This window comes from Sarcophilus harrisii, chromosome 4, assembly GCF_902635505.1.
Source record: "Sarcophilus harrisii chromosome 4, mSarHar1.11, whole genome shotgun sequence".
Taxonomy (NCBI): Eukaryota; Metazoa; Chordata; class Mammalia; order Dasyuromorphia; family Dasyuridae; genus Sarcophilus; species Sarcophilus harrisii.
Window position 1 is genome coordinate 359,362,793 of NC_045429.1, and position 12,437 is coordinate 359,375,229.

A 12,437-nucleotide genomic window follows, 5' to 3' on the forward strand; every position below is an offset into this window, starting at 1 on the left:
TGGAAGCAGACTTAATGACTTCTTTGGTCCCTTCTAGATCTGAATTTTTGAGCCTAAGAACCTATAAGCTGATCAGGAAACCCTCTTTGCATGGTCTAATTTCTTACTCGATGCAGGAACTCTTGATAGAACATTCCTGACTGAACACTTCCTATAATCAGGTGCTCACTAACTCATGAAAACAGCCTGTTCTACTCTAAGAGGCTTTTATTATTTTAAGCCAAAATGTCTCTCTGAAAATTCTACCAATTGCTATTATTATTTGCTCTTAAGTCATTCACATGGCAAGCAGATTCCACATTCTTGAAAGTGGCAATCTTGTTCCCTAAGTTTTCTCCAAGCTAAACATTGGCATTTCCTTTGATCGATCATCCTCTGATAGGGCTTCCATCTCCCCACTATTCTGGCCATTATTATCTTTCAGTTGTTAAACTGCCCCTTAAAATATAGTGACTAGAATGGAATACAACCCTAGCTGAGGTCTAATCTGGACAATCTAATACGACTTTCATCTCCTTTCTAGACATTGTCACATCACATTGCTGACTCATGTTGTTTGCTAAAAGCCCCTCAACATTCTCCCCCATATGAGCTACTTATAACCATATTTCCCTTGTTCCATAGTTGAATTTTTAGCTGTGTGTGGGATTTGTCATTTATTGTGTCGTTAATTTGGAATCTTCTGATTAAAAATTGCGTTCACCTGCTCCTAAATTCCTATTTCCCCTAGTCTGTCTCAGTAAATGTTTCCTGAATTTAACTGAATCCTTACTGCCAACTAATGATCCTACCATTGGCAGTAAAAAAAAAAAAAAAAAAAAGTAAAAAAAGCAGCATTTCTATTAATGCTATCTTATCCATAGATATTTCAAAAAGTCTTTTCCATGGCAGACCATATCGTGCAGGTTGAATGAAGGATTCATGAAGACTTCTTCTCCTTGCTTCCCTCCCTACTGACCTAGGCTTTATTTTCCCCCACAGTTGTGAGATATCCTGTCATCTGGACACAGTTGACTTTTCCTGCCCTAGAAGCCATCCCTGCCAAAATGGGGGTATCTACAACTCTGACCAGAACTGCACCTGCCCCCCAGGCTGGATGGTAGGAGGGATGGGGGCAGTACCTGGGGAAGGACAGTCAGAATACAGGAGGAGGCTTCTGGAGACTAGAAATGGGGCAGATTCACAGTGGAGGGCAGTGGTGGGGAGGGGAGGGGGGATGTGGCAGGGACAATGTAGTTCCTAGGAAATAACAATAGAGACCGTGGGGGTCCCAGTACTCCCTGATGACAGGAGGCATTTCATGAAGGTTTCTTTGATCACCCATGGATTCCCTGGTGCTTCCCCTAGAGTTGGAGACCTTGGGAATTCCCGGGATTTATGATGTTCTCTATTCCGTTTTTCTCAGGGTTCCATTTGTTCCTTACCATGCCCAGAAGGCCGCTATGGAAGGGGCTGCACCCAGGAGTGTCACTGTCATAACGGTGGCCAATGCGACCCCATCCTCGGTCACTGTCACTGCGCTCCAGGATACACCGGAGACAGGTGAATGGGAGGGGCACAGGCTGAACCCAAAGAGGGTGAGGGCTAGGGTGGCCGGTGGCCGGGGCCTCGGGTGGCGCGGAGCCTGGAAGGGCCGGCCTCACCGAGCTAGGCGCCCAGGTGCCGCGAGGAGTGCCCCGTGAATCGCTTCGGCCAAGACTGTGCGGAGACTTGCGATTGCGCCCCCGGGGCCCGCTGCTACGCCGTGGACGGGGCGTGTCTGTGCGAGGACGGCTTCACCGGGGATCGCTGCGCCGAGCGCCTCTGCCCCGACGGCAGCTACGGCCTCGCCTGCGAAGCGTCCTGCACCTGCCACCCAGAGCACAGCCTCAGGTGAGGGCATCTCAGGGGCCTGGGAGGTAGGAGGTTCCAGGAAGGCGGAAGCGCCAAAGGGAGGGAGAAGGCAGGGAGGCGGCACCTGCCTCCTGCATTCTCCGGGGCTGCCCTGGCCCCCCGAAGTTGGGCTGGCCTCCTTCTCCGCCGGAAGGGAGCTCCCTGGGCCGAGGGGAACGGGGCTAGGAGTCAGAGGACCCCCGTCTTCCTCGGCTGGACCTCTTGGAGGACTCTCGAGGGTCCCTCTTGCTCTGTTCACAGCTGCCATCCTATGAGCGGCGAGTGCTCCTGCAGGCCGGGCTGGGCTGGCCTGCATTGCAACGAGAGCTGTCCCCCTGGCACGCATGGACCTGGCTGTCGGGAACCTTGCCTTTGCCTCCATGGAGGCACCTGCCAGGCGGAAAGTGGCAACTGCCTTTGTCCCCCCGGTTACACAGTGAGTGAGCCAGACACTGCCCTGTGGGTACTGGAAAGCTCCCCTCCCCTCCCCAAGCCTCACACCCAGGGAAGAAGGGAACCCTGAGACCTTATCTCCTCTCCCACATCCGAGACACCTTGGTCCAGGAGACAGAGGAACCCGTAGCTCCATTCTCTTTAGCTTGTCTTCCCCTCTAGAAGACTGGGGGAACCCAGAGTCCCCAGTAAGATATTCAGGGAGTCTCATCTTACAGGGAGAGAGAAAGAAAGGGGACATCTATTTCCATATTCTAGAAGGCTCAAGAATCTGCCTTTTTTGGTTAGGTCTGACTCTGGAATCTCTGGACTGATCTATACTCCTCCTGGAGGCAGATCTCTTTGATTTGTCAGGAAAGGAACAGCGTGTCCCCTTTGACTCTCCCAGCCCCTTCTCTCCCCCCCACACAATAGGTTGAAGGAGAGGGGAAGGGAGAGGAAAGGGGTACTTTGTGGACAAGGTGCCCCCAACCGTCTCTCACTGGTCTCTGACTGGACTCTGCCAGGGTCCTCACTGTTCCAATCTCTGCCCTCTGGACACATTCGGGGTCAACTGCTCCCAAAGCTGTTCCTGTGTGCACGCTCTCACTTGTTCCCCAGTTGACGGTACCTGCAACTGCAAGGAAGGTCTGTAAGGACATTTGGGTGGATCTGGGTCTCAGGATGGGTCTCAAGGCAAGGCATGCTTGGTCAAAAACATGGAAGGGGACACAGAAGGGGACTAAAGCCACAATTGGAACAAGATTTAAGGGTTGGGATGGGGTTGGAGCATAGCTTGGAGCAGGGAAAGTTTCAGGCCTAGACTGAGAGTGCTAAGAAGGGGGAGCCTCTAGAGGGAAGAAAGAAGGGAGGCAAAAGTCAGAGTGGGGCTCAGAATTAGAAGGTATAACTGAGTACTGTGTATGGGAATCCTAGGAAACCATCCTGGGTTGAGCGCTCTGATGGGACCCAGTCTGTACCTAAATTCCTTGGTAGGAAAAGAATGAAAAGGGTAAAGGACATTAAAACTTAGGACCACTGTCTCCTTCAGGATGGCAGAAAGGCAACTGCTCCGTGCCTTGCCCTGAGGGCACCTGGGGATTTGGCTGCAATGCCAGCTGCCAGTGTGCCCATGGGGCTGCCTGTAGTCCACAGACAGGAGCTTGCTCCTGCACCCCTGGTTGGCGTGGTGATCGATGCCAGCTTCCCTGCCTGGTGAGTGCCAGTGGTAAGGAAAAAGTCTAGGAGTGGGATACTGTTAAGCCCTATTCCTTGATGACTGAGCCCTCTCTTGTTAACTCAACCTTCCTTTCTTCTTCTTTAAGAAAGGGCAGTTTGGACCAGGCTGTGCCAGTCACTGTGATTGCAAACATGCAGATGGCTGTGATCCTATTCATGGGCATTGCCAATGCCGACCTGGATGGACAGGTGAGCAAATCAAATATCAAGACTAGCCAACTGGAGATCTTCAGGAAGGTCCTTGGAAAGCAGTGACTCCCCCTATCCCTGTCCCAGGACTCCTGCCTCCATGTTCCACTCCAAAGGGGGATATAACTAATGGGGATTGATCTCATATAGGTAGAAGGATCTTTTTTAACTTGTACACCTTCTGCTGGATCCACAGGGCTCCACTGTGACCTTCCATGCCCTGAGGGTTTCTGGGGACCCCACTGCAATAACTCTTGTACTTGCAAGAATGGGGGGACCTGCATACCTGAGAATGGGAGCTGCATCTGTGTACCAGGTTACCGGGGTCCTTCTTGCCAGAGAAGTGAGTTACTCTTCCATTTCCATACCTCCTTCCCTATCTAGATACTCTGTCAATCCCTTCTCCTATCTAGATACTCAGTCAGTCAATAAACATTTATGAAGTGTTTACTATGTTCTAGGAATGATGCTAAGTACTCAGGATACAAAGAAAGGCAAAAACTGTTCCTGCCTCGGGGAACTCACTTTCTAGCATGGGTGACTGTACATTAAGCTATATACAGAGCAGATGGAAAGTAGTTACAGAGGAAGGGCACTAGTGAAGAATGTGAGATTTGATATAGATCTGAAAGAAATTAGGGAACTAAAAGGTGAGGAAAGAGAACTTATTTTGCCTTCATCTCTTGGAGACTTTACTTCCAGCTCTGTAGACTCCTAAAGTTTTAGTTAGAAATGCCTTCTAGACAATAGAAGCTCCTCTTCCCTTTAGAATGTAAACTCATTGAGGACAAGGATGTTTCATTTTTATTTTTGCATCTCCAGAGCCTAGCTCAGTGCCCTATATATTGCATGTACTTAATAAATGCTTCTCAAAAAAAAAAAAAAAAAAGCCTTCTAAGGCATAATCTCTAGGTTTGGTGTCCAATTAAGCAGTTGGAAGGCTTAGGTAGCATGGTGTAGTTCCGAGGTGTCAAGCATGTTATCCAACACTCGAATGATATTAAAATGTACTTGAGAAATATTTAACAAAATAAATAAAAATACAATAAAACACAGTTAATTATGCACTTTAAAACTAAGTCAATCTGTGATCTATGGAGCTCTTTCCTTATGGAGGATTAGTGCTCCTATTTCTATTTGAGTTTGAAACCTTTGATGTAGTGATAGAATTCTCAACTTGGAGTCAGAAAGATGACAGTTCTAATCTTGCCTCTGACATGGGCAGGGTCATGCCTGAGAGATGAAAGGCAAATTGCAACCACTCTGAGCCTGTTTCCTCATCTGTAAAATTGAAGTGATGCTATCTGTAGTACATACCTCCCAGGGTTTTTGTGATGTTTCAATGAGATAATATATTTAAAGAGATTTGTAAATCTCAAAGTGTTTTATGAATGTCAGCTGTTATTAATAAGGAAACTAAGCCTGAGGAGGAGTAACTTACTCCCATTCCCATAGACATAGAGTTTCTGACTTGAAATAAGAAAACAAGAATCAATAAAAGAAAAATGTATATTAAAAAAACTAATACAAGTGAATGGGACCAGGTCATGGATCTAATGGAAAGACTGTCTGATTTCAATTTAAAAGATCTAGGTTTGAATCCCAGTTGTGTCACTGAAAGTATCTGTGTGACTTTGGAAAAGTTACTTAAGGTTTCTCAGCCTGATTCTGCTCATCTGTGTGGAGGATAGATGAGATAATCTCAAAGATTCATCTTGAGCTGTAAGGACTGTGGGAATTCAGAACAGGAAGAGATCTCTATGGGTTGGTGGTTTGGACTGGTCAGACTGATAAAGGAAAAATTTGACCTGGACTTTGAAAGATGTGAGCGAGAGAGCGGACATAGTAAGAGAAGGAAGCACGCGCAGCTAGGTGGCACAATGGATAGAGCAGAGTCAGGAGGACTGGAGTCAGCAGGAACTGAATTCAAATTCATTCTCAGACGTTTACTAGCTATGAAACCCTGGACAAGTCACTTAACCCTGATAGTCTAAAATGGCGGGGGGGATGAAAAGGGAGAGGGAGAGAGGGAAAGAGAGACAGACAGACAAGAGACAGAGAAAGAGAGAGACAAAGAGACACAGAGAGAAACAGAGACACAGAGACACAGAGACAGAGAGACAGAAAGAAGAGAAGAGGAAAAAAGAGAAGAGAAAAGAGAAGAAGAGGAAGAGGGACAAGCAAAGGGATTAGGAATCTACTGGGATGAGAGCTATCTCTGAAGCAATCAGTGGGCTCTTGCAGGATAGCAGGAGTTTAGTTGCCCACTACTGCCCTTGTCGAATGTTTACTAAAGTAACAGGAGAAAGAGAAGGAATGGACACATGTAGAACACAGAAGGAACTAGGAGGAAGGATATATTTCTCTCTCCAACCTCAACCCCTTTCTTTCCATTTCCTCCCCTAGCCTGCCAGCCTGGTCGATATGGCAAACGCTGTGCTCCCTGCAAATGTGCCAACCACTCCTCCTGCAACCCCATCGATGGCAGCTGCCACTGCCATGCTGGGTGGACTGGTCCTGATTGTTCCCAGCGTGAGTGAGGAATTAAGGGTGGGGAGAAAAGAGAGAAAAGAACCTTCTTCCAGTCCTAGAAATAGTGAACCTAGGGGGTTCAGGAGGTCCCATATTCAATGGAGGGGACCCAATGGAAGGAGTGGTATGACTGAGATTCCTGAGCCTGGCCTTCTTTTTTCCCTTTAGCATGCCCTTTAGGATACTGGGGTAACAATTGTGCTCATCTCTGCCAGTGCCACAATAATGGGCGCTGCCAACCTCAGGAGGGAACCTGCATCTGTCCACCAGGCTGGACTGGACATCTCTGCTCTGAAGGTACCAAACAGGATGAATCAAATGTGATATGTGTAAAGCAGTTTGTAAACCTTTAAGTACTTTGTAAATACCAGCTATGGAGATGGTGGGGGTGATGAGTATGACAATGATGATGGAAAGGTAGAATAGGGAGGTAATTTGGGAGAAATCATCTCATCTTTGTTTTGACTTCCAAGCTAACTTCTAGTCCAGTCCAGAGGGAATATAACAGTAGAGGAAATTGATCATATAGCAGTGCAAAAAAGAACACTTATGGATTACACAGTTATCAATATCACATTATGAGAAAGATTATTAGGAAGTGGAATCCAATTGACAATGGATCAAATGACCAAGAGTGAAGAAAAGGAGATAGCAGTAAACATAGTAAACAGTAAGCAGAATCAGAAGTTCTAAGGGTGAGACCTGCCTCTGCCATAAACTTGCTGTATAATCTTCCACAAGTCACTTAACCTCTCTAGTTTTCATTTTCCTTGTCCATAAAATGAGGAGTTTGGATTACATAATCTCTATGTCCAGTCTGAAAGACTCTACATCTGACCCTGTTTGTGGCTCGAGGGACTTAGACATGTAGAAATAATTATGGCTCATTTTTTTCCTCTTTTTAAAAAAATAATTTTATTGGTATCTTTTTTCTTTTAAAAAATATTTATTTTTAACATTCTATTTTTAGATTCAAATTTCCAAACTTTTCAGCCCTTCCTATTCCTTTTTTTTTCATTTTTTTATTATAGCTTTTTATTTATAAATATATGCATAGGTAATTTTTCAGCATTGATAGTTGCAAATCCTTTTGTTCCACTTTTTCCCTCCTTACCCCCCACCCCTTCCTCCAGATGTCAGGCTGACCAATACTTGTTAAATATGTTAAAGTATAAGTTAAATACAATATATGTATACATGTCCAAACAGTTATTTTGCTGTATAAAAAGAGTTGGACTTTGAAATAGTGCACAATTAGCCTGTGCAGGAAATAAAAAATGCAGGCAGACAAAAATAGAGGGATTGGGAATTCTATGTAGTGGTTCAGAGTCATCTCCCAGAGTTCTTTCCCTGGGTGTAGCTGGTTCAGTTCATTACTGCTCTACTGGAACTGATTTGGTTCATCTTATTGTTGAAGTGGGCCATGTCCATCAGAATTGATCATCATATAGTATTGTTGTTGAAGTAAATGATTTTCTGGTCCTGCTCACTTCACTTAACATCAGTTCATGTAAGTCTCTCCAAGCCTCTCTGTATTTGTCCTGCTGGTCATTTCTTACACAACAATAATATTCCATAATGTTCATATATCACAATTTATTCAGCCATTCTCCAATTGATGGGCATCCACTCAGTTTCCAGTTTCTGGCCACTACAAAAGCCCTTCCTATTCCTATTGAGAAGGCAAGCAATATGATAACTGTTGATGCTTTTAAAAAAATCTCTCTCATGTCCCCCAATACTTTTCTCCTCTCGCTCCTAAAGAACCATCCCACATTACAGATAACATTTTAAAATAAAAAGAAAAATGCCAGAAAAAAACTGATGAAAATGTTGAAAAAAATGTGTAATTATCATCCAAGGATTTCCTACCTTTTGTAAAGAGATAGAGTGGGGCATCTCATAGCTGTTCTTTGGAACCATGCTTGTTTTTTGTAAGTTTGGAAAATTCACTTTTGATTGTTTTCTTTCTGTGTATATTGTTATTGTTATAATAATCATTGTGCATACTGTTAGAGTTTTGTTTTGTTTTGTTTTTGGTCTCTGCTTCATTCTGAATAAGTTCAGGCAGATCTTTTCATACTTCTCTGTATTGATCATCTTCATCATTTCTTATGGTACAGATTCACATATCATAATTTTATTAGCCATTTCCCCAGTCTATTTTGTTTCCAATTCTTTGCTATCCAAAAAAGTGCTGCTATAAATATTTTGTTTTATATTTGGGACTTTCTCTTTCCTTCCTTCCTTTTTTTTTTTTTTTTTTTTAAATCAATGACCTACTTGGATATTAGCCTCTGGGTCAAAGGGTATAGACATTTTAGTCACTTTATTTGCATAATTCCAAGTTACTTTCATGAGCCATATTTCTCCAGCCTAATATAATTTCTAAAGCATTTTCTTCATAACTCTTTAAGATTGAGTAGTGAAAATCTTATCATTTCCAATTTACAAGGGAAGAAACTGAACCTTAAAGAGGCTGGATTACTAAAAATCACAAACTAAAAAAATATTAAAGCACGATTGGCTCTAGCTCTTCCCTTCCTAAAAGCAGTTTTATCTATGCCAAACTGTGTTTCATCAAATGAGAAACTATGAATATACTTTGAGACATGTCCACCTTACCTTATTTATTATGTATCCATGTTTAATTCAGAAGAAGATTAAAGAACTCAAGGAATTGCTCCCAGGAAAGAAAGAAAATCTTTTGGAGAAGTACACTTGTTCCTGGGCCCCATTTCTTTGCTCTGACCCCTGCCTTTGCTTGTCCCTCTAGGTTGTCCTCCAGGTATGTTTGGTGCTAACTGTTCTCACCTGTGCCAGTGTGGGCCTGAGGGCCAATGCCATGCTGAAACAGGGGCTTGTATATGTCCACCAGGACATAGTGGTGCCCCCTGCAAAATTGGTGAGTCCCTCAGAGTAGCCTTCCAGTTTTCACCCAGGGCAAAGTTGGCAGTGGGTTGTGGTCTCTCTGATTCAAATCAACACTTAGTTGTGTGCCAGGCACTATTTATGTGCAAGGATTACCAAGACAAGAAGATGACAACAGTCCCTGGAATGGTCGTTCTTCTGTCCTCTCTTCTTAGCATTGCTCACAGAGTATTCACTTTTAACACTTCCTCTCTCCTCTCCTGCCCAGGGAACGCTGATCAGCCCTTCACCATGGTGCCCACCCTGCCAGTGACCTATGACTCACTGGGTGCAGTGATTGGCATTGCAGTGCTGGGAGCCCTGGTCGTGGCACTGGTAGCACTGTTCATTGGGTACCGACACTGGCAGAAAGGCAAAGCTCACCAGCACCTGGCCGTAGCCTACAGCAGTGGGCGCCTGGATGGCTCCGAATATGTCATCCCAGGTGAGGATCAGGAATCAGAAGCACGGGAAGATGGGGGAGCCTTGAGTGTAGAGGAGTCCTAAGGGGAAGGCAAGGCACAAAGGCTAGCCTCCCGGCTTAGGAGACCTGGCTCAAGTCCTGCCTTTCCCTATTTCTCAGAAAAGGGGATGGGGTCTAAACCAGGTCTTCAAGATTCCTCCCAACTTTCCATTGTCTGACTCTCATGCCTCTCTTTGAATTGAGCTGTTCTTTAAATATGAGATGTAAAGATAGAGTGAGCAAAGTGGCTAAGAGAGAGGCTGGACAGTGGATCTTGGAATTTATCTTCCGTGCCCATGGTCATGTGTCTCACTTTCCCCTCCACCCCTCTGAGAAAGGGGTTCCCTCCTCACCCTAGATGCTACCTCCTCCCCCTTCCTGGTTTCTGAAGGTCCCTACCCTGGTTCTTCTGTTTTGTCAGATATCCCGCCAAGCTACAGTCACTATTACTCCAACCCCAGCTACCACACATTGTCCCAGTGTTCTCCCACTCCCCCGCCCCCCAACAAGGTCAGTACCGCAGGAAAGGGAATTGGAGGTTGGAGGGAGGCATTGTTAGGTCTGGGATTTAGGGAATGCTGGAGAAGAGGAGAGATTTGGAGGAGCAAGACCAGGTGGGTGGGAGGATCGGTCCAATTGAAAGAACTGGGGGCAGTTAGCCTGGAAAGCCTTCCAGTTTCTGAAGACCCATTAAGTAGAAGAGGGATTATATATTTGCTGGGCTGGGCCCAAGAGCAATGAATAGAAGAGCTGGCACAGCTCTGATTGCCTAATGTTCTTCCTTACCTGGAGCCCTAAGTGAAATGGGCCACGGGCATCTTTGAGTAGAGACTGGACCATCACATGTCCTGTTACATGAACTCTGTTAATGTGTAGGTTGGACAAGGTGACCTTCCAAGCCCCTTCCTAACTCTATTCTCTGGTTAATCTGTTGTTCTCTTAATGCCTTCCCAGGTGCCAGGTACTCAGCTCTTTGCTAGCCTCCAGGCCCCGGATCGCCCTGGTGCTTATGGGCAAGACATTCATGCTACGCTGCCTGCTGACTGGAAGCACCACAAGGAGTTCCCCCCGGGACACTGGGAAAGGGGTATAGGATTTTGTATGTTTGGGTATTAAGTAGGGAAGAAGGAAAAATGGATGTGGGAAAAGCATCCTATTCTGAGACCACGGGATTGTGTGTCAGCATGCATGAGGGGCAAGGGCATCTGTATGTCTGGGACTCTCTGAAGGAGAAGAGTCCTTCCCCCATGGTAGAACAGGGGCGAGGTGAAGGCCTGATTTAGGTTGGAGAGCCTAGCTTTATTCCATACTGGGGACAAGTAATTTCCTTGGGCTTCCAGTTTCCTGGTCCTGGCGGATAACAGTGACCTCTAAGGCCTTTTCCCGTTTTGTGTAGTGATATTCCTGTGACAGTCTAAGCGGAGCCTTGACAGCGGCTCTGTCCTTTTCCTCAGGGAGAAGCCTATTGGATCGTTACAGCTACAGCTCTGGGAATGGAGTAGGGCACCTCTATGGTAAAGGTACAGTCTGCTGGAAGAAGATGGGAGGGAGTGAGTCACGGCGGAGGGACAGGAGGACCCGGGCTGATGGGCGCCGGGATTCTGGGGGACAGACAGCTCCCCATGGGCTCTAATTAACTCCTCCTACCCCAGGGCCCATCCCGGAAGAGGGGATGGGGGCCAGCAGAAGCTCCTTGTGCAGCGAGAACCCCTATGCTACCATCAGGGACCTGCCCAGCCTGCTGGGGCCCCACGGCGAGGGCAGCTACATGGAAATGAAAGGGTCCCCAGGGGCCGCGGCCGAGGCCCTGAGGGAGCCCAGCCCACCGCGCAGGCAGGCGCCCCAGCCCCGGAGGAGTCAAAGGCTTCGAAGACCCGACAGCCAGCGGGACAGCGGCACCTACGAGCAGCCCAACCCCCCAGCCCCTGGTGAGCGGGATCCCGTCCCGAGCCGGGCGGAGGCTGAATCAGACGGAGACGGGGGCGGGGGCGGGGGCGGGGGCGAGAGCCCTAAGGGAAACGGGACCGGAGTTAGTTATCCAGACGGCCTAGCCGGGGATCGGGAAGGAGAACAGAGAGGAAGGGAAGGAAGGGGGAAGCGAGAGAGGATGAAGGAAACTGATCAGGAGGAAGCCCCAGACTGGGGGCTGGGCCACAGGACTCTCACGCACTCCGCTCTTCTCCCTTCGCCAGACTCCGCCTCCAGGGGCGCGCAGCCTCCCGTCCCACCAGGCCTTCCCCCGGGCCATTATGATTCCCCTAAGAACAGCCACATCCCGGGACACTATGACTTGCCGCCTGTCCGACATCCTCCCTCACCCCCGAGGCTTCGCCAGGATCGTTGAAGGGATGGGATGGGAAGGATCGGAGAGAGCGCTCCGGACGCGGCCGGGCCCTGGGACTGCGAAAGGCCCTGACCCGCGGCACACACACCTCCCCTCCTCCTCCGTGGGCCATTCCGGGGAGAGCGTTCCCGGAGGGAAGGCGGCTCGGAGAAGCCTCCCCCGCCCCCCTCCCCCCCCGGAGGCAGCCCTCGGTGACGGGAGAGAAAGAGCGCGGGGAGCCGGGTTCCCTGGCTCCCGGAGGGCGAGGGCAACCACCCCCGGGCCGGACGGCGGGATGCCCGCGCTATCTCCCGCTCTGCTGCTGCTCCCTCCCCGCCCCCAGCGTGGGATTCCCCGGTGGGGAACCCTGCCCCTGTCTGTAAATAAAAGGTGTTGTTGGATTCCTCGTGCTCGGGAAGGCGGCTCTGAGTCGGACGTGGGCTCTGGGGGGGCGGGGCCCGGAGGGGGTGGGGGGAA

General features: G+C 47.9%; 1 protein-coding gene across 1 annotated transcript in view; it reads left to right on the forward strand.

Moving 5' to 3' along the window:
• Positions 1-12,370, forward strand: part of PEAR1 (platelet endothelial aggregation receptor 1) — a 44,696-nt gene extending 32,326 nt beyond the window's left edge. Inside the window, exons 7-23 of the mRNA XM_003768142.4 lie at positions 982-1,099; positions 1,406-1,542; positions 1,660-1,872; positions 2,134-2,308; positions 2,832-2,952; positions 3,356-3,519; positions 3,630-3,732; positions 3,929-4,075; positions 6,139-6,264; positions 6,433-6,561; positions 9,041-9,169; positions 9,404-9,619; positions 10,059-10,147; positions 10,592-10,724; positions 11,092-11,157; positions 11,290-11,565; positions 11,830-12,370. Of these exons, the coding sequence (XP_003768190.2) occupies positions 982-1,099; positions 1,406-1,542; positions 1,660-1,872; positions 2,134-2,308; positions 2,832-2,952; positions 3,356-3,519; positions 3,630-3,732; positions 3,929-4,075; positions 6,139-6,264; positions 6,433-6,561; positions 9,041-9,169; positions 9,404-9,619; positions 10,059-10,147; positions 10,592-10,724; positions 11,092-11,157; positions 11,290-11,565; positions 11,830-11,981 (2,494 nt within the window). The 3' untranslated portion in view covers positions 11,982-12,370. The remainder of the gene's footprint in view (positions 1-981; positions 1,100-1,405; positions 1,543-1,659; positions 1,873-2,133; positions 2,309-2,831; positions 2,953-3,355; positions 3,520-3,629; positions 3,733-3,928; positions 4,076-6,138; positions 6,265-6,432; positions 6,562-9,040; positions 9,170-9,403; positions 9,620-10,058; positions 10,148-10,591; positions 10,725-11,091; positions 11,158-11,289; positions 11,566-11,829) is intronic.
• Positions 12,371-12,437: the final 67 nt, after the last annotated feature.